The following is a 21,950-nucleotide window of genomic DNA, read 5'->3' on the forward strand; positions in this document are numbered from 1 at the left end:
GGTCCACAGAAGAAAGTAAATAGGGGGCATTACAGAAGATACATCGAAAGGAAAAATGAACTGAACAATTTAGAATTCAAGAGCACATTTCTTATCGGAACAACAGAAGATGAACAAAAACCATTATAGCATGGTTGATTTGCAAAATCACCATATATTGATACTGTATATGCCAATTTAAAGTACATGGATACTAACCTGCCAAAAAAGAATCCTTTGCGTAGCAGCACCAGTTGGATTACCTTCGGGCCACATAGGAATTACAATATAAGCAGAGAACCTCTAATTTGCTTTGATTTTGTCTGCTATCTTAAGGGCAATTTCAATGGGTATCAAATTATTAGCACCTGCAAGAAATGAGCAGTAAAGAATAAATATAATAAACAAATAATTTAATAAATAAGTTGAATCTAAACCACAAAAATAACATTGGTGTTTAATACAAAAATATTGGTAAATCAAAAAGTCAACTCCCTTGCAAAATATAAATGCACAACATGAATATTAAGGAAAGGCAGTATGCAGGATAAAAGGCTTAACCGGATGTGGTAATAGTTTTTAAATCAGTATTAATAAGATATTTTCACTGAGAAATATGGAGATATCAGCTTAATATTTGATAGAACCTCATGCCACCATCTACAACTGCAAGTCAATGTGCATAAAATAATGTAATCTTAATTCATTTGAACTTTTTCTCTAGCCAGTAATTGCTTATTTAAGCTTCCCATAAATCTTAAGGGACAGAAGTTCGATGGAGAGAGTTAATTAATAGTTACTATAAAAGTCATGTAGTAACAGACGGATACCATTTTCTTTTATTTAGTTACACCTAAAACGATGTATACGCATTCGTAAGCGGCTTTGATACCATTGTAGGAATCTTATGCAAAAAATCAAAAATAAACACAGTAGAAAAATCGATCCCTCTAGAGATCTATGTAAATACAATATACATGTTTGTTATATAGTTGTCACCTTTGTTATATGAACGTAATAATCCTACCAGCAACTTTGATTCGACAGATATCAACAAGATTAGAATAGTCGTGCCTCTTCGGTATCCACACAAACACGTCCTTCGTTCATCGCACGAACTCAGCTTTCGAAGAAGAACCACTTTCGTTGTGCTAGCAACTTGAATGGTTTGGCCAAGAGGAAAAGAAGAGGAGACTAGAAAAATGATCGTCCATAAAAATGCATCAAAGATGACTTTTTGTACTGATCCAATGAATACAAAAGGTCATCCAATGAATACAAAAGTTAATCCAATAAATACAAAAGGTTTTGCCTTTTGCTCTACTTTTCATCAATGCTCCATTAATCTCTATTAATGAACATTAATCCTCTTTAGTGATTGAGTCTAATCCAATGAGTTTAATTGAGACTCGATTCTATAATCCAATAGTTGAATTCATTTGAGTCTAATTCGAATTAAACTTAACCCTATAATTAGACATATTTTAATCAATCTCCAAAATATGTTCTTTGTGTGTGATCCAATAGTGGCAATGTATCTAAAACAATATTCATACATAAGCAATGAGTGTCTAGCTACATCATTGTTACCTAAATGATTAGAATGTCAAACTTAACCTTTCTATGTCTAATCTTGTATAAGGTCCTTCTCATCCTCGATATCTAGATTGAACCATCATCCCCTTATTAATCTTTGTGTTTCGAACTTAACCAAATAATATCTCATATTGATTTATTTGAGCATGACCATACAAATCAACTTAATCAGGAGGCCCCACAGATATCACTTTGTCATATAGAAGAGATAGATCTCATTTATATCGCTCACATCCCTCCGGATAACTTATTGGATACCCAGTTCGACTTTATAATCCACCTTATTACAGATGACGTTTGGTACACAACTCCAATAGTGACTTCAGATTTAAAAACTATTTATACTAATAGTCACTATAGTTTATGACACTCATAACGAACCATAAAATATTCTCATGACAATTAATTCAGTACATACATCCTACTTGATATCTTATATTCATGACTTACATGTTCTTTATCCTCATCAGTCTCCTCATCCTTTACCACCGAAGATCTTTGGTTCTATATGTTTTGCTCATGCTCTCGATCCTGCCATTGACAAACTCTCTTTCCGGTCTCATAAAGATCACGATCTCAGAAAGGGTACAAGTGTTATTCCCCTACTCTCCGTCGGTATTTTATCTCTACTGATGTCACGTTCTTTGATTCAGTTTCATTTTTTAGGCCTAATCTCCGTTTAATACACCCAATAGTCTCTGTCACCTCCGGAGACATCTCCATTGCAGGTTTATCAATGAGTTTACGCTGCCATTCTTTGGAGATTCCCATCTCTTGAGTCTGATATTCCCATTGCACTTCGGAAAGGTAATAATCCAATAGTTGAATTCATTTGAGTCTAACTCGGATTAAACTTAACTCTATAATCTTAAGGTCCATCATATTTTAATCGAATTAAAATAAACTTATCTCCAAATCAACATGTTCTTTGTGTGTGATCCAATAGGTTCTCATAACGTTGGCAATGTATCTAAAACAATATTTTAGATACATATAGTAATGAGTGACATCTAGACAAAAGATACTCAAATATTTTTTATGGGATAGAAGTCATCCAAAGATGTTACCTAAATGATTAGTTAAACTCAAAAGTCAAGATCCGATCTAACCTTTCTATGTCTATTATATTGTGGATATCTCACTTGGTCAACTCTCCATGCAAGAAACATTGGGATGTTGTGGCACGCATTATCCGATATATCATACGAAGACAAAGGGCATATTCGAGTCGTAGGGTATTCCCGGAGATTTAGTGCAGAGGCAAGAATCGAGCTATGGTCATAGCTAGTCAAGAGTTTATATGGCTCAAACAGTTGCTTCAAGAGCTAAGATTTGGAGAGGTTACACAAATTACTCATATGTGGCAACCAAGACTATACCATATCGCCTCAAATCCAGTTTTTCTTGAAAAGACAAAGCATATTGAAGTCGACTGTCACTTTGTCAGAGAAAAAGTCATATCTGGTGAAATATCTATTAGTTTTGTTAGCTCACATGATCAACTAGCAGATATATTCACCAAGTCACTGAGAGACAAGCTGGGTGCAAATGATTTATATTCTCCAGCTTGAGGGAGAGTGTTAGAATATTTAGGGATATATTTTTTTTATATAATAGTTCTCCTAGAATAAGTCCCTATATTTGTGTATAAATAGGGACTTATTTCTTGTAATAAAATAAGATATTTATGATATTATTTTACAATAACCATGAACTTTGCCTTTTATTAATGAAATATGATACAAAATTTTCCTTGGCAATCATCTTATGATTGGCTCTAAGGACTAACACTAATCGATTGTCATCCAGGGTTGACTTTCAGGCAAATATTCAATAAATAGATCCATTAAACTACCATGCAGAAATAATTTTAATATTTTTTAAAATATAAAATATATTAACTAAAAATAAAAAATTTAATCTAAATATTAAAAAATAAAAAATAAATATTTTTTAAAAAATAATAGGATAATTTTATGAGGTTTTAATTAAGTCTATTTAAATTATCCCAATTATAGTTAGGAATTGATTAAAATGATTAACCTAGCTTATTATTTAAACCTATGTTTTAAAAAAAAATCTAGATTCCTCGCGGCTCACACGATGCCTCTGGAAACATTGGTGTTGGTGTCAATTCACTGGTGGAACAAAAAATTTCACCGATATCGAGTGAAACAACTCGAGATTGCAATCCTTAGTTCACATTACAGAGAGTTCCGACTATAACTTATCAATAAGAACCGCTATATTTTCATGAGAACTTAGGTGTAGTGTTAAATATGCAAGAGTTCTCACACAATAAATTAGCTAAGAAAAAAATATTATAGAAAACTAATTGTCTAAGATTTAGAACATGGAATCTAAGAACGCTCACTGAAAAAGCCATAGAGATAGTAGATACAATGATTAAAAGAAGAATTAGTATTCTGTATGTACAAGAGATAAAATGAGTAGGAGAGAAGACAAAATAATATAAAATTTGAGTTTTAAGTTATGGTACACAGGAAGAAATAAAACAAAAAATGAAATAGGTATTATAGATAGTTCACTAAAGTATAAAGTAATAGGAGTAGCTAGAAAAAGGGATATGATTATAGCTCTCAAGATAGTGGTGGCAAAAAAAAAACTATTAATGTAATTAGGATATATACACCTCATATAGAATTAGATGAAAATACCAAATCTAGATTTTGGAATGACCTAGATGAGGTATTACAAAATATTCTGCCAAATGAAATAATTTTAATAGGAGATCTAAGTAGACATGTCAGAGTGAAAAATAAGGAGCATGATAGAGTGCATGAAGTTATAAGTTTAAAACAAAAAAAAATAAAGAAGGAAAAACTAAATTAGATTTTGTGATAGCATATACTTTATAAAGTACAATGGTGATAGCTGCCCTTTTTTATATACTTTATATTAGCAAATACATTTTTCAAAAAAATAGAAGAACCTTGGTCACGTTCAATAGTAGGAATAATAAGTCGCAATTGATTTTTTTTATGATTAGGAAGAAGGATAGAAAGATTTGTAAAAATTGTAAGATCATCTATAAAGAAAATTTAACTACCTAATAGTGTTGGATATACGCCTCAAGTATAGTATCAATAGAAAGTAAATGTTGACGACTCCTAAAATTAAATAATGGAAGGTAAAAAAAACATATTTAAGGAGAGGATAAAAGAATAAATATTAGAAAAAATACACGGTGATTCAAATACGACATAAGATAAGATGACATTAAAGTTAAAAATAATAGTTAAGAATGTACTCAGTGAGTCAACAGATTGTACACTACTAAATAAAAATTCTTGGTGGTGGAATAAGAAAGTACAAGAGAAAATGAAGGGAAAACGAATAACCTATAAGGTATTATACACTTGTAAAAATGAGGAAAAGTTTAAAAAATATATAGTAGCAAAGAAAGCAGTGAATAAAATAAAAAATGAAACCTATGAATGTTTATATCGAAAATTTGATACAAAAGAAGGGGAATAAGATATTTACAGAATAACTAAAAGGAGAAAGAAGAAAATTAAATATCTTATCCAAATAAGATGAATGCAATAGGGTAACTATTGAATGATAAGGAAATAAAAGGGCGATAAAAGAAGTATTTTTATCAATTTTTTAATGAAGATTTAGGTAAACAATTTAGGTAATTTAAGTTGGTCAAATGAGTATAGAAATTTAAATTTTTATCGTAGAATTCAAACTTCAGAAGTAGAATAAATTTTAAATAGGATACAAAATGAAACAGTAGTTGGACCTGATGATATTCTAATAGGGGTATGGAAGTGTCTAGAAAAATAAAGTATTGAATGATTTATAAAATTATTCAATTTGATATTGAACATAAAAAAAAATCTGATCAATAGAGGATAAGTACTCTAGTTCTCTTATATAAGAACAAAGAAGACGTACAAAATTGTGCAAAGTATAGGGATATTAAATTAATGAGTCATATCATGAAACTTTAAGAAAGAATAATAAAAAAAAGACTAATGAAGGAAACCACGGTGATCGATAATCAATTTCGATTTATGCCTGAAAGGTGAACAACATAAGCTATACATCTTCTCAGACAACTAATTGAAAAGTATCAAGAACAAAAGCAAGACTTACACATGGATCATTAACCTAGAAAAAATTTATGATAAAGTCCCCAAAGAAATTAAATGGAGAATTCTAGAAAAAAAAAAGGTATTAGCATAATGTATATTGAACAAATTAAGGATATGTATGAAAATTAAATGGGCAATGTCATGCAGTGGTGATAAAGACAAAGGTATACGAAATGGAAGCAGAGGGGATGAGAGAATAATAACATAATATTGGAATTCTTAGAGCAAACTGCAAAGGATGGACAAGGGTGACAGTTGCAAAATCATAAGTTTCAACAATTATTATACTCTTCTTAATTCCAACATCAATTACTTGAAAGAATTGGAAAAGGCAATATTGCTCTATACAGTTATTGTGCAAGACCATGTAAGATAACTGACTTTTTCCCCAAAGATTTTGGCCGGTGTTAAACAATAGTATTCAGTTTGGGAACATTAAGGGTCAAATTGACATACATATGCTAACTTCAGGGGTAAAGTAGACATTTAAATTTTAAGCGGCCAAATTGGAATTTCAACAATAATTCAAATACTGCAATTTCTGCAACTCACCTAAACTTTTGTTTGAATCCCAATTAAAAGATGAACCAAGGAAATATTGATTCTCGATGTAAATGAAGTGTTGTGCAGATCGAATTGCATGAACATAAGCTGTATGTATGCTCATGTCAATCAGTACATTCTTCCCACAAATGAGATTCTGTTAGAAAAGTTTGATAAAATTTAGTAACAGATAGGACTGATGACTATCCTGATTCCAAAGCAAGTGTTCAAAGATACCTTACTAGTAGCTTCTCTTGGATCTTTTGGAAAACCTTTCACAGAATTAGAATCTACTGATCGGAAAATCTGGAATTTTGAACAAGAACAATGTATAGCTGTCATTAAATAAAATAAGAACTCTGTCAAATAAACAAAATTCACCTGAACATGCCAAGTCTCTGGATCATTATCATTCATGTATAATGAATCAGCAATCCCTACAATTTCTGGTATTCTTTCAATCTTAAGCAATTTATCATCTTGTGATTTCAATTTTTTAATCCCAGAAGCTTTTAACCAACGCTCCTCAAAGTTTCTGAGAACATCGTAAGCTGCTGGCCCATCAATTCTAGAGTGCAAATCATGCCATGGTTCTCTTGGGCCAGTCTCATCAGCATTCTATAAGGAAGTGAGATTCAAACAGAAAGTGTGTTCACAGTTGTCACAAACAATTTTCAATTATAAACAGCACAAATGGATATAACAGTTTAGTTTTCAAAACTTAATATTTGGTGAAATCACTAAGTTTAATATATGAAAGACAAGGTATTTAAGAAAAGATAAAAGTTTTAACTCTAAGCACAACGTTAACCATACAATAGGAAAAAAGATGGTCAAAATAACAGCTTCCAAAAAAAGAGATGAACATCACCATTATGAACATGAAAGCATTGAAATTTACCGCAAAATTAGGATTGTGATAGTCATCCTTATGCAGTGTTTGTAATGTCCTGAATAGAGGATGTATAGGAGTGTCATATCGTCCACCACATAAATCAAGACCTCCGACAAAAGCTATTATTTTCCTTTTTCCATTACCAGCATCAACATCTACAACCACTTGTTTCTGATGATGCGTGTAGATAGTTCCAGTTTCCTGGCATCATGGCACAATATCAGTATCCAATTAGTCAAAAGTATTGCTTCTATGATATACCAACATATAACCAGGTTAATTATTAACTACAAGCTTCATGATAAGAATTGTCAGCAAAACACCATGAACTGAAAGAACAATCCATGAGTAAGAACATTATCAAAGCAAGTATTTTCCACATGACCACATCCTTGCTTCAGCTTACATACAATTGATTTTGTGGTTAGAAAGTTTTGAATTCTGAAGAACGTTTGAACTTGGAAGTGAACCTGAAAACTTGATTATGTGGATGTACTAAAAAGTTCAGTTGGTAGAGTAATAACCTGTTGCTTGACAAAGCTATGTCTTTTGCCAGCTGAACGGGGACAAAGTATCACTTCCACTGAAGAATGCTTGAAAAACCGACGAGTCTCTTCATCACGGGTCCCCATTATGCCAGTCTGCATAAGCTAGGATTGTCAGAATGCTCTTATACAAAAGAAACCATCCACTAAAGCAATCTCTATGGAAGTTTTTTGGAAAAATTACATAGAATTATGCAATTAAAAAGATATATACAGAAATCTGAATATCTGACTCATGAACCACAATGCAGAGAGATTTCTCGATGAAGATGCAAGCATCAAAGACCCAAAGTGGTTCGTGTAAAAATTATTATTTATAATTATATGCTGAATAGATGTATTCCCAAATTGGGTACTTAATTATATTTTGTACTTATGGAATGTAAGACTAAACCAATTCGACATACAATTATGACTCTAATAATTCCAATTTAATAATTCTAAAACTGTTCGTAATTCTAGTGAAGGAACAGATATGGTTATTGTAATATTGAATCAAATTGTATAAAATTGTAATTTGGAGCACAAAATAAGTGCACCTTTTGCTTCAAATTCTGACAAGAACACAATTCAAATGCCCAAGAAATGAACTCTCAAGAATCTAAACTCTTTGGAGGAATAAGAATTGAAATTTCATTTATCAAAACATTCTACTGAATTGTCCTTGCATATTTCTTCTGAATATTTGAAGTACTAAATTAGAGCTTTGACATATAAATGATGTAGTAAATGAATTCATGATGCTTGGAATTTTCATATTTTCAACTAATAGACTACTAAATTGCTTAGGTATATCATTGCAAGCAAAGATATTCATTAAAAATATAGATTAAAATCTCATGCAGTACCGAGTGGCACAAGTGAAATATCTTGTTCCGTCCGCCAACTAACATGGCAGCACATTGGCACGTCTCGTGTGAGGCCCACATCGTAGCGAACGCCTCACACGAGGCTATGGTTTTTTTCTTTAACTGTGATTTTTTTCAATTTTATTTTTTAACGGTTAATTTTTTTATTTTTTTCTTTAATTGTGTTTTTTCAATCTTATTTTTTTAATTATTATTTTTTAAATGTTGTATATTTTTAACTATTAATTTTTTTTATTTTTTAATGAAAAATTCTTTCCCTCTTGATTTTTTATCCTTCTTTTCCATATTTTAATTTTTTTTCTTTTATACTTGGATATATGAAAAAATTCCTTTTAATTTTTTTTATTCCTTTTCTTAAACATTCTCCTTAAACTGATTAAAATAAAATAAATGTGATTTAACTAGACTTTAGTTAATCCTAAATTAATTTTTACTCAATCCTAATTTTTAAAATATTAATTTAATCTAATAATAAATATTTATAGTAATCAACTATTATAATAATAGTTTTTAATTAATATATTTTATATTTTAAAAAGTACCAAAATCGTATCAACAAGGTACGATACAATACCGAAACCGTATTGTTTCAATCCTAAATCAAAACATCGATATGGCTCGAAATTTTAAACCATGATTAAAAGTATGGAATTGGATTTCAATTAAATATTTTTAATGTTCCAACGAATTGTGAGTTCTTAGTGATTGAAATTAGGAAGCAAAGGAATTTAATTTTTTTTAAGTTTCAAACTTTGTAAAGTTTATTTTGGTAAGTTTATTTTAATTAGGAGGATAAGTTATTTTTAGTAATTTTTTATTTGCTAACTGTCATGACAAGTTCTTTAGGTATAGGGTTTTTTGTCTAGATTTTTTAATTTATTTTCAATTTTGTTAGGGTTGGAATTTTTAAAAGAGGCTCCAATCCCCCATGCTAATCCTTTTCCTCAATTTAATAATATTGCTCTGTGTGAGTTTTTTTTTTCTTGTTCCTTGTATTGCATCGTGTTATTAGAGCCAAATCCTTGATTTTGCAGTAGAAACCAATTCCAGGAGCTCCTCCACTGATTTGTTTAGACCAAGGCCCAACTCTTCGCTTCTTCCCCTTACCACTGATCTAAAACTCAGCTCCTAACTTCTCTCTCCCTCGCAATCGATGACATTAGTGTCTCCTTAAAACATTGCAAACTTCATCCCAAACATTGGCATCTCTGTTTAGACCTGTAGCAAATCCAACATCAGAGCCTTGTAACCCAATGCACTATGACATCTGCTGAAACCTTCACAGAACCCTTCACCTACTATCGTCCCTCGCTGATCTACAACCCAGCTCCTAAGTTTTCTCTCCCTCACAATCTATGACACTAGTGTCTCCTTACAAAAACACTGCAAACTTCATCCTAAACATTGGCATCTTTGTTTAGACCTGTAGCAAATCCGACATAAGTCTTGCAACCCAATGCACTCTGACATCTACTGAAACCTTCACAGAACCCCTCCTCTCCATTGTGGCCTCACTCTTCATGTGTTAATCTTTCCTAAGCATTGCTTCTTCCATTGAGTTTCCAAATCTGCACCATAGTGAGCCTCATCAAAAAGTTTCCTCTTCCTCCAACCCACCCCCATCCATCAAGTTATGGGCTGCAACCTTACAGACACTAAAGTAGGTTGTACCCACTTGTATATGCAGCAAAGCCAGAAAGGCTTCTGCTATTTCTTCATTGGCCTCTCGTGTGCATCATTAGTCACCCACCCTGATCTGTTTTTAGATCAATGCCACCTTTGCATGGCTTCAACTGGCAAGCCACGAGTTCAAGTCACTCTTCAATGACATGCATTAGCAAAAGAGAAAAATAATAGTTCAGCAATGATACAGCTGTACCATTTCTTGAAAATTGTTTTTGTTTAATCTGTTGGTTAGTTAATCTTCATACATTTAATTAGTTTTCTTGACAAAATCCTAGCATTTCATGTATACCTTATTCATTGAATAAAACATGGATAGCATACTGTTTTTGCTAATTAACCATCATTTATCATATTTTAGTTAGATTTAATTCATCATTCACAGAAAAAAAACAAAAATGAAAATAAAAGAGGGTGTTTTTTAATGTCCTTAATTTATCACATTACTTTATGGAACATCGTCGCTAATAAATAAAATGAGATGCAGATTTTAGCAGTGAGGCCATCGAACTTGCTACACTTATACGTGGTACAAGCTTAGATTCATAGAATTAGATGTAACTATTCAAATAGGTATGCTAAATCTTCTCATATATGCACAAAACTATATAGATAACATGCTCTCCTGTCCACTCATATTATCCTCTATATAGAGAAGCATCAAATCATTTTCAGAAAGACAATGATCAATATAAGCATGTTAATGTAGATATCCTTAGTTTTGGTGGATGATGGACCTAATGCATTTTTTGATTGGTTAGGATGCTTAAAGACTTGTGATCGATATAACATGAATTAAATAAGCATAATTTTCCAACATCAAACTCATTGGAGCAATGAGGGAATTTTGATAAATTGTCCACGCCTATTATAACAAGGTAGAAGTCGAACCCATCATATAGGTTCAAGATGAAATGAAGACTGCCATAAAATATACATTCCAAATGTTTTATGAATCAACTATATATAAAATTCAAGTCTAAAATAATCAATCTTAAGTATGGGAGGATATCAATCTGAATTTTGAAAGTTATAAAGACATTGTAATAATAAGAAAGATATATCTTCAATCATTTATTGTTTCATGGGCAGACTTAGGATCGAAAATTTAAAGAGAAGACCACTTATTTCCATTTATTTCAGTAGAAAATACCTATTAAATTGAAAGATAAGTAGATTATTGAAACCGTGAAACCTACTTTGAGAAGAACATACCTTAAAATTTATGAGCCGTTAATTAAATCACATTACCCTAAAAGCATCATATGATGGTTAAATTCCTTTTAATTATAAGACCAGCAACCTTGTTATCTAACTAAGTGTTCTCTTGATAGTGAACAATTAATTGAACCACAAGACTTTTGGAAAAAGTCTCTGATGATACCTTAGAAGAGACCTCTGATGGTATTTTAGTTAAGCTCTTTCATGAAATCTTAGGTCACTAATGACTTAACCCTTTTGAATGATTATTTGATATGCTACTAACTATGACTGAGGTTCACAAATTATAACTCATTCACATTATCATAAGAGACTAAACAAAAGATATTGAACACAATAACCATAATGAAATAAGAATACAAGACCTTTCTTTGAAAATAAATAATGTTAGGGAGTTATGAGTAAATAAGGGTTAAGAGCTTATTTGTAATATCTCCTATTCATCAAGAGAGGGCTATGATACAACACCAAGCTAAAGGAGATGAACACAAAGCACCAAGCTTCCCACAATGATAAATTTACCAAATACAAAATATTATTGATTGAAAGATATATTACAAAGGGGTAGTTTGAGATTTTTAAAATCACCAACTCAACTAAAATTTTAAAAAAATAATTAAACAAATGTACCTAAAAGGACTCAATGATGTAGAAAATAAATTGACTATGATTTGAGATATAAAATCTACCGAACTACAAAATTAACTCAAATACCTAAATCTATAACCAAATCAAAAAATATTCCTAACAAATTAAAATATATCAAACTTTTATAACCTAAAAAATGACAATCATCAAAATTGAATACAATTTAAAATATGAAAATATTCCTACCAATTAAAATCATTCTTTCAACTGAGAAGAATTTGACTTAGGCCTATCATGATTATGATTTTCATGAAAATAATTTGATTCTTCTCTAAACATGGAATAATGTGATTACGAATTTATGTATATGTTGTTTCTGGATTTAGAAATGCATGAAGATTAATTTTTAGTAAAATCATTAAAATTATTCAATTCTAATTTTTATGAATTTAAGGTGGCTTCCATTGCGTAGTAGAGTGTATGTTTCTTATCTCTCATATATCTAGTGGTAATTATCGTATTTTCTCTTATTATGTCAACCTAAGTTTATTGACAAATAATTATTATGATTATACAATTAAATAAAAATTGAATAAATATAGTGCAAAAAAATATGATGAATAAACAAATTAAAATGCAAGTAAATTAGGATGCTAACGATGATATTTCTTTAGATGATAATTAAACCAAGATTCAAAATCTAGAGTCGTATCGAAGTTTCGGTTTGTGACTATAATGATATTATTTCGATATTGTGTTGATATTTCGATGCATGGTGCAAGTAATGGATCAAAGTTGAGGAAAAAAAGGAGATGAAACAAAGGAAGGAGACATTGTCTGTGCCAAACATGGTTTCAAATCTTGCATCATGTCAGACGAAACGGTTAAAACATATCATTCCGGTAAATTACCGAAATTTGATACCACTTGGTACAAAACAGTATCTTTCCGATCAAAGATTGAAACTATGGTATAACTCGAGATTTTGAACCTTGGTGTCCAGTGGTATTGAGTTTCGAAGATTTACCGGAACAATACGTTTCGACTAGCACAGTACAAGATTTCAAATCATAAATTAAACTAAATAAGAAATTACATGATAACATTTTGATTTTTTTTAACTGATCAACAATGAAATGCATCATTTTATAAGAAAAACTACGTAAATACAAGAAATTTTAATTAACCAACTAAATAAACAAAAGCAATATTTTGAGAGAATATACATCAAAAAGTTCTCATGTGGATCATGTCAACCCCAATTTATCAGATTAATTGCATGAGATCCTATACAATATGTCTAGTTTCTATATTGACTTTAGAATATTTTTTCTTTCAATTTCTCTTCTTTTGGTTGTTATTGTTGCTACAGTAGCATTTTTTCCATCTCTTGGCCTAAACTAGAAATTTATAGATGTAATGGGATAAATTGCAAAATATTAAGACCTGATTTGAATGAAGAAATCATATTTATGCGATGTCAAGCAGTTGGATAGGGCACAATAACTGACACGAGGCAGCTTGGCAAGCTAACCCAAGGGGTTGCAATCGGTCAGGAGGTGGCACCGAGATCAACAATGGCACTATGATGAGCCAACGTTTTGCCCCTATTGTGCATGCAATGGTGCTCACAAGAGAAGATGCAACATTAAGGGTTTCTAGTGTCGCAAATGACAATGAAGGCGAAACTAAAAGGAGTAGTCATGAACGAGCGCAAGCAAAGACCAGAACAATGGCATCACTTGGGTGTGATTGGAGCAACATAGTTGCTCATGGTGTCAAGGAAGCACATAATGTGGAAACAACAAGGGCAGCTCAAGATTAGATGGTCGATTAGATGGCAATGGTAGATGGAAACGAAGAATGAGTATAGGAACAAGCGAGGAAGTATTGAGCCAAACCAAGCTCTGACTCTATTACCAATTGATGCAACACTACGTTGTAGGGAGATGAGCACACGGTACTAGACTTCTCACAACAATAAATTTACCAACCAAAAAATATTATTGATCAAAAGATAGATTACAAAGGGAGGTTTGAGGCCTTTTCAAGGCTCCAACCTAACGTTAACCTAACTAAAATTGAAAAAAAAAAAATTAAGGCAAAAATACGACTTACCTAAAAGGAGTTAACAACTTAGAAAATAAAATGACTATGGTTTAGAAATATAAAACGATACTAAATTCGAAAAATAACTTAAATTAATAAAATTAAGGTAAAAGATATTACTACTTAAATTAAAAGGCATAACAATTTTAACACTTACAATAAAACAATCGTCAAAATCAACTACAATTTAAAATTTAAAAGAGAACTTGATCCTTAATTAACATCATGCTACCTAGGGTTTCTTGAGGAAATCTAATTTTTCCACAACATGGTATTAGAGTCACCTCCTTCCTCGTATAATCTTCTCCACGTGATCTCTCCACATGAGCCAAATTCATTGACCTCTTTCTCACATTTTGTCCTTGCACACCTAATCCACCAATTCCTCCTTTGCATGTCTATCCACGTGCTTCTATCGCACAACTCCATGTGCCTCTTGATCTCTTTGCTAGCACTTGGATTGGCACAATCCACCTCTGTCAGCATGTATCCTCCATGCCACATAAGAACACCAATCGCCCTCTACATTGCAGCGCCCAAAAGCATCCTTTATTGCTCACACAAATCCACCTACGCTAGCACTAGTTTCCTCTGACCATGTTTTGCCCTCCAGTGTTTTCTTCGCGTGTGATCTTCTTCATACACTCTTTGCCTCACCACAATTCTCTGTATGTTCCTCTTCTCAGCATATCATCATTGTGTGGCATGTTCCTCTCTGTGTGCCCTTCTACTCAGCATATTCCTCCGATTATTCTTCTCAACACCTCACTATCGCACTACATGTCATTCCTGATTGTCTTGTCGCCGCACTACCCTCGTCATCCATAACGCATTGCCTTGTTAGTCATTGCCTGACTGGGAATCTATTTGTGCAAAATGTCTTCACTAACATTCCTCTTGCTTGAGACCTTCGCGATATCTAAAGCCCTAAATTTATCCAAATATCGAGAACAGAAGCAAGACTTACACATGGTATTCGTCGACCTAGAAAAAACTTATAAAAAAGTCTCAAGGGAAATTATGAGGAGAATTTTAGAAAAGAAAGGTGTTAACATAGCATATATTGAAATAATTATGTATGAGGATGTAATGATAACAGTAAAAACTCTAGGTGGATTAACCGAAGTATTTCCTATAAAGATAGGATTGCATTAAAGATCAACTCTAAGTCCCTATCTTTTTATACTAATCGCACTGGATACCTCCAAGACACGTTACCATAGTGCATGTTGTTTGCAGATAATATTATTTTTATAGATGAGACACGTGAAGGACTAAATGTTAAATTCAAATCTTGACAGAAAATACTAAAAGTGAAATATTTTAATCTTGGTAGAGTAGAGACAGAAAGAATACATGGTTTCTAATCTTGGTAGAGTAAAGACAGAAAGAATATATGAAATTTAAGTTTTAACGATATTATATATAATAAGATAATTATTAAGATAGGAGATAACAAGTTGTCTATAACTAAGAGTTTTAAGTATTTAAAATCAATTTTACAAAAGATAGAGGGGTTGAGAGATATCTTATATAAAATAGAATAGTTGAAATGGAGGAGAGCATCAGGTATTCTTTGTGATCGTAAAGTACCTCTAAAACATAAAGTGAAGTTCGACAAAATGATAATTAGACCTACTATATTATATGCAGCTGAATGTTGGACTATGACTCAAGCACATGAGCAAAAGATGAGAATCACAGAGATGAGGATGTTAAAGTGGATGTGCATACATACAAGAATGGACAGGATAAAAAATAAAAATATTAGAGCGAATGTCGGGATTGCAACTATTGAGGAAAAAAATCTAAGAAACACGTTTAAGATAGTATGAATATGTACTTAAATGACCAATAAATGCTCCAATTAGATGATGTGAAAATCTATCAAATATGCAAAAAAACACTTTATTATCAATGATAAAATGAAATAAAATTTATTTAAATATAGATGGTGATATAATAGAGGATAGAACCCAATGACTTAGAATAATTCATATAGTCAATCCCATCTAGTGGGATAAAACTTGGTTATTATTGTTGTAGATCCTTTTATTTAAGAGAAAAAGTTGATTTTGGTCATTTTTGAGGTAATTATGATGATTAGATAATATAAGATTTATTGTGTGGGATCAATTCCTTTCCCAATAGAGTTATTTATTATCTAGAATATTTTAAATTTATTTCTGACTTTGTTTGGGTCGGAGTATTTAAAGTGGTTGCAATCTCCCTATATAGTCATCTTTCAATTTAGTAATATTCTTTGAGTTCTGTTCTCTAAATGAGATTGTTGATCCACGTGTTGAATCACTTAGGTATTAAGATAATCAACCAAATTAATCAGAGAGAACAAAACAGGTGCATGGATCAGCAATACTATTCATCATGTAGTATACGTATAGAAAATTGAGTGGATATTTACTGTTCGATAACCCAGGATGTTCCTTGATGTTGGATCATCCCATATGAGAAGCAACACTCGAACTCCTTCTTGTGACTTTGACTTAAGTAGATCTCCTAGCGTTGGAAATGATGAATAACCAGCATCCCTTACCAGACGTACTGTGTGGAAAACTGACCAACCAACAATGTATATCAAGCGGCGTGCCTGGGTTATTGCATCAAATATATCATGCCAGCACCTTCCATGCTCGTAATTTGCACCACTTCCCAGCATCACGTTCGGGAGGCAACCATCGGGAACATGAGCATCCTGATAAAGTGTGACCTTCCCACCTTTCCTGAGGGGAAAATAGGTATAAGACACACCGCAATGGTCAGGACTGGCACCAACTCCACCATGATAAATGCTGAGACTCTCCATTGGGAAATACTGTATTGATAATCGCAAGACAGCACCAGGCTTGCATTGCTTCCCATTCGGACCAAGAATTGGGTAAGTTCCTTCCACCTTCTGACCGGAGTAAATCTGCTCTGCTGGAATAGAAACCGTGCCAATGAGCTGCGCCCCAACGACATCACTGTCTTTGACCACGAACTTCACATCGGCAGCGTGGTGCGCTACTGGGACATTAAAATGCTGCGTCCAAACAGGATTCTCGCTGTTACTCAACACATATGTCCTGGCGACTGCCGCACCACACACTGCTATGGTCACATAGGGGTCGCTGGTTATTGAGGTCATTTGCTCCACCTTCCCGCTTACGACGCTCGTTATCCGAGGCCCGAGAATGTCGGTCACAGTCTTAGAGAACAAGTCCATGTTGGGAAGGTTCGTCGCCTCGTACACCCAGATATCGAGGTTCCCATGGAGCAGCAGCACCTTCAGCGACGCACCATCCTGCGAAGATCCTGAGAAAGGAACCATCGACCCATGCTGTGACCCACCGGCCTGACTGGAATCGTACGGCAACCTCCCTGAGGAGGACTGGTGTTGATATCCATAGGTTCCCGGCTGAGGAAGCAGCGAAGCCGAGTCGAGAGGCGCGCTGGGCGGCTGATCATGGAGGCGTACGTTGGCAAGGAGGTCATCGATGGGGTAGATCGAGGAAGACGAGGAGGAGGAGGATTGCGCAGAGGGGGAAGCGAAAGGACGGTGGTTGGAGGCAGAGGGAGAGGAATCAGGGTAGTGGAAGTTGGAGGAGTTGGGGTAGAAGGAATCAGAGTGAGGGAATATATAAGGCGGGGCATCTGGTCGTGAGCTAAGGAGGGGATCGTAAGAATAATTCGGCGGCAGCGGTGGCGAAGGGTAGGAGGGCGGTGGAGGCGGCGGGTAGTGGGAGGATCCGGAGTGGTTGAGTTGGGGAATAGGGTACGGCGGCGGAGGTGATGAGAAGGAGGAGGAATGGTAGAGATAGGGACCCGCCGCCGACGGCGGAGGTGATGAGAAGGAGGAGGAATGGTAGAGATAGGGATCCGCCGCCGGCGGCGATGCGAGATAGCCATAGGGAGGAGGAGGAGGAGGAGGAGGAGGAGGAGGATAAGGATTTGGATATCCGTACGAGGGCGGAGGAGGAGGGTACTGGTTGCCGTCCATGGATGGAGAAGGTTGTTCCTCCGCCCGCTCGGTTGTCGTGAACTAGGAGTGGGAATCAATTCGAGACGAGGGAGGAAGAACGGAAGGAGGGAGGAAGAACGGAAGGTGGTGGTTGCGTGAGAGAGAGTGGGTTGGACTTTTTTTTTTTTTTATGGAAATCAAGAATCTGTCGCCGTGTTTTCTCGGTCTGGTAAAAGAACAGGGAGGCGAAAGAAGCGTGTCGACGGAGTCGTACATGTAGCCGAAGTTGTTTTTACTTGGTTTGGTCCAGTGAAGTAATGAACCGAAAAGACCGGAACACCTGCCGGCTATTTATTAATTTTTATCCCTTCAATATTCATATATATATATTTAATCCATATTGCCTCAAACGTGTGGAAACGTAATGGAGAGCAACTATCTATATGATCCATATTATTTAAACGTGTGGAAACGTAAAGGGGGAGCAACGGTCAAAACTTCCGGTAGGTTCATGGTTACGTGGCGTGAAGGGCCATTATGAATGTGAGATTTTAATTAGTAACATAATCTCATGTATTTAACTCAAAAATAATTAGAAAAAAATTGTTTGTTTTTCTCCTAAAAGGAAGTGCTCTTTGTCAATTTAAATGTTTTCGACCTTGAGGATTAACCGATTTGACACGTCTATTTACAAGTAGGTGCTAACTTTCAGTTATGGTAGGTAGTTAGTACCAATTGTTATTGTACATGCTACTGTTAAGTTTTGGTAGGTGTGTCATTTTGAGGAATTATTGTTTTACAACATGGAGTTTTTATTCAATTTTGCCTAGACTATGTTGGGCCCTACCCTCACACTGCCCCCACCCCCACACATGCAACTCCAAAACCCCAAATAACCTTACTAAATCGGCACCCACATTTAACACTTCGAATTTTATCAATTTAGCAAAGACAAAGTGCAAAAACATATGATCTAAAATCATTGCATTTGCTTTCTCAAACCTCTCATCGCCAAGTTCACTCTCAAAGCCAAATCTCTCAAGTTTGTAATCCTCTCCTAGTGAGCTCGTCTTCTTGCTTTTTGATATGTCTCGTAGTTCTCACCCTGGGCATATTCATACATGCCTAAGTAGGTTCATGCTAGCAACCAAAGACGTGACTAGAAGCTAAAATCTCCACACCGAAAAGACATTGCGATTTGAGAAGATTCTCATAAGGAACATCTCCAGAAAAGATATTACAGTTTAGGAACATCCCCATGCAAAAACATCCTCGTGCGGAAGCATCCCCGAAAAGATATTTCGGCTTGGGAACATTCCCGTGCGGGAACATCCCTAAAAAAATATTGTAGTCGACTTACTTGGGTCTATATCATTGCCCAAAATACTCATCCGAAAATACCCTTAGGAAGACCAACTAGATATGTCACTCATTGTCTTATTACTAGCTAATAATATAGAAGCATCCCCATCCGGGGATGTCCTCTGCATATCAGTTCGACCCACGAGAACATCCCCACTCAGGGATATCTCCCCTAGACCCGACCCCTCTATCTATTGAATTTAATTATTCTTGTTAATGATACTTTAAGCATGGGTCGGACAGAAGTAGTGGTGTCCTAAGTATGGGTTTGGCAAGAATTATCCTAAAGGGAGCTAATGTCAGCAGGCTAGATGTATAAGGCCTCATGTACGGTGAGGAGAGGTCAACTTGAGATCCATAGCCGAACATGTCCTCAATGTCGGACCATGCTTCTAATAGAAGACAATGGCTAACAAAAGATAGTTGTAGCTTTAAGTCAACTCATACCTTTGACTGTTCGACAGCACACGTGGCAGCCTACGTGGGAGCTTGTCTCACTAGTATATAAAGGGCATCGTGTGCACCAAGAGAATGTAATTGCAAACTGATTGTAAATGGCCTTAAGTCAAGAAAGTTGATCTGGTCAACTATTTTCCTATTCTTCTTCCTACAAAAGCCCTTCTCCTCAAAGAAGCCATTTTTTCTCAGCTCCATGCTAACTTGACCATTGGAGAGGTCACGCCAGCTAAGTCAACCCCCCCTATCAATCGGTGTTGACTTATAGGCAGGAGATCCACTAGGATGCGAGGGATCAAAAGCTCTATCGGATTTGGATCCAAAGGAAGTGGTGTTGGTGAGCTGAGAGTGAGATAGAGGTTGTTGGTGTAGGGGAGTACCAGATGATTGAACTTTGATTTTAATGATGGCACGAGGTTCAAGTTAAGTGTATGGTTTGTACTGATATGTTTATCTAAGTGTGCAGGAAGCACGTGCGAGTCCTAGTTGAGGTTAGACAAAGCAAGTCCTAGTATTGAGTTTAGGCAAAGGAAAGTTCTGGTCTGGAGAATCAGGCAGAAGTCTTAACAGGATCAAGTGAACCAGGTGCAAGTCCAGGCAGGTCAAGAGAACCAGATGCATGGCAGAAATCTAAGAAGGTCAGTTGAACCAGATGCGTGGTGAAAGTCCAGACAGGTCAGGTGGACCAGTTGTTTGGCAGGAAGTCTAGACGGACAGGTGGATCAGTTGCCTAACAGCAAATCCTAGGAGCCAAGAATCAAGGCTAAGTGAGAAGTCCAACAAGTCTGGAGGACTTGTTAGCAAACAGGTAAATTCTCCCGAGTGGAGTGAGTAAGAGCGCGCTCCTTGAGTGAAACAGTAGGCGTCGATCTAACCTAAGATTTCACTAGAAATTTAAAGTTAAGACTACTTAACAATTCAAAACTGTTACTCCTTTTCTATTACTTTTGATTTTTACACTAACTTGTAATACAGGAATGGAGGGGCGGAAACTTTGATTCGGGGTAACCTTATCCGGAATCCAGGCGACTGAAGTCCAAGTGCTCAGATTATTAATCCAAGCGATCGGACATCAGCGGAACCGACCAGCGAAGCAATGAACTGGCATTGTCTCAGTGGTCGAGACACCTCAGCTTTCAGATGCCCAGATTGGTTCCAGACACTCAAATTCGGATAACATAGCGGTGGGAGGGTACATATGCTCTACTATCACTAGTAGGAGGGTACATATGCCCTACTATTATATTTTAATATCACTCTTAGCATCACTTGGATTTGACATATATTCTACATGCATTATAGGACTATATTTTGTATAGAGTCTTAGTGACTTGTATTTTGCCCCTGACTACTAGAGGCATCGCGATGATGTGACCATTTCATATATTTCTTCTATATGCATTACATTATATGTTAGATAGTCATTCCTTTATATATATTCTATGCTATTATTTTTTTTATCTGGTGTCACCACTAATAAGAGGGTACATATGCTCTACTATCACATTTTGACATCACTCCTAGCATCACTTAGATTTGATATCACCGCAAGTGAAGTCAAACCTGTTGGTGCAAAGAGCACCAGATGTTCGAACCTTAATTTTGATAATGGAAAAAGGTTTAAGTTAAGTGTGTGATGTTTACTAATGAGTACGTTGATTGATGTGTGTATGATATACATATGTTTCTTATGCTTTAATCGCACATCTTTCTGTACTTCATACTATTTCCTACGTTCATTACATCTTTTATCTTTGCATTAGGCATGATTTTCTCTATTTTCTAGTTCGGAGATCTGCTCATGTGTTTATGTATGTACAAGACGAAAATGGAGTGAAAAAGGTGAGACGGAGAAATTATTGAAGACAAGGCAAGACAGGGTCGTGCCTCCCAGGCACGACCGTGTCTCATTTCTCTAGGGATCGTGCCCCCAGGGCACGACCGTGCTCTTCACAGGTAGAACCAACACACGACCATGCCCACCAGGCACGACCGTGCTTTCCACCAGAAGACCAACTGCTA

At 35.0% G+C, this 21,950-nt stretch overlaps 1 protein-coding gene across 1 annotated transcript; it reads right to left on the minus strand.

Moving 5' to 3' along the window:
* Positions 1-204: 204 nt before the first annotated feature.
* On the minus strand, positions 205-18,270 carry LOC141836351 (phospholipase D beta 1-like). Its single transcript, XM_074723818.1, has 7 exons — positions 16,575-18,270; positions 7,662-7,778; positions 7,144-7,338; positions 6,624-6,860; positions 6,480-6,548; positions 6,252-6,399; positions 205-347 (listed from the first exon to the last, which is right to left on the minus strand). The coding sequence occupies exons 1-7, from the start codon at positions 18,147-18,149 to the stop codon at positions 283-285; spliced, it is 2,406 nt and encodes an 801-aa protein (XP_074579919.1). The 5' UTR covers positions 18,150-18,270; the 3' UTR covers positions 205-282.
* Between the last annotated feature and the right edge of the window lie 3,680 nt (positions 18,271-21,950).

Source organism: Curcuma longa, chromosome 10, assembly GCF_044706935.1.
Source record: "Curcuma longa cultivar G26 ecotype Majalengka, Jawa Barat chromosome 10, ITB_CL_G26_1.1, whole genome shotgun sequence".
Lineage (NCBI taxonomy): Eukaryota > Viridiplantae > Streptophyta > Magnoliopsida > Zingiberales > Zingiberaceae > Curcuma > Curcuma longa.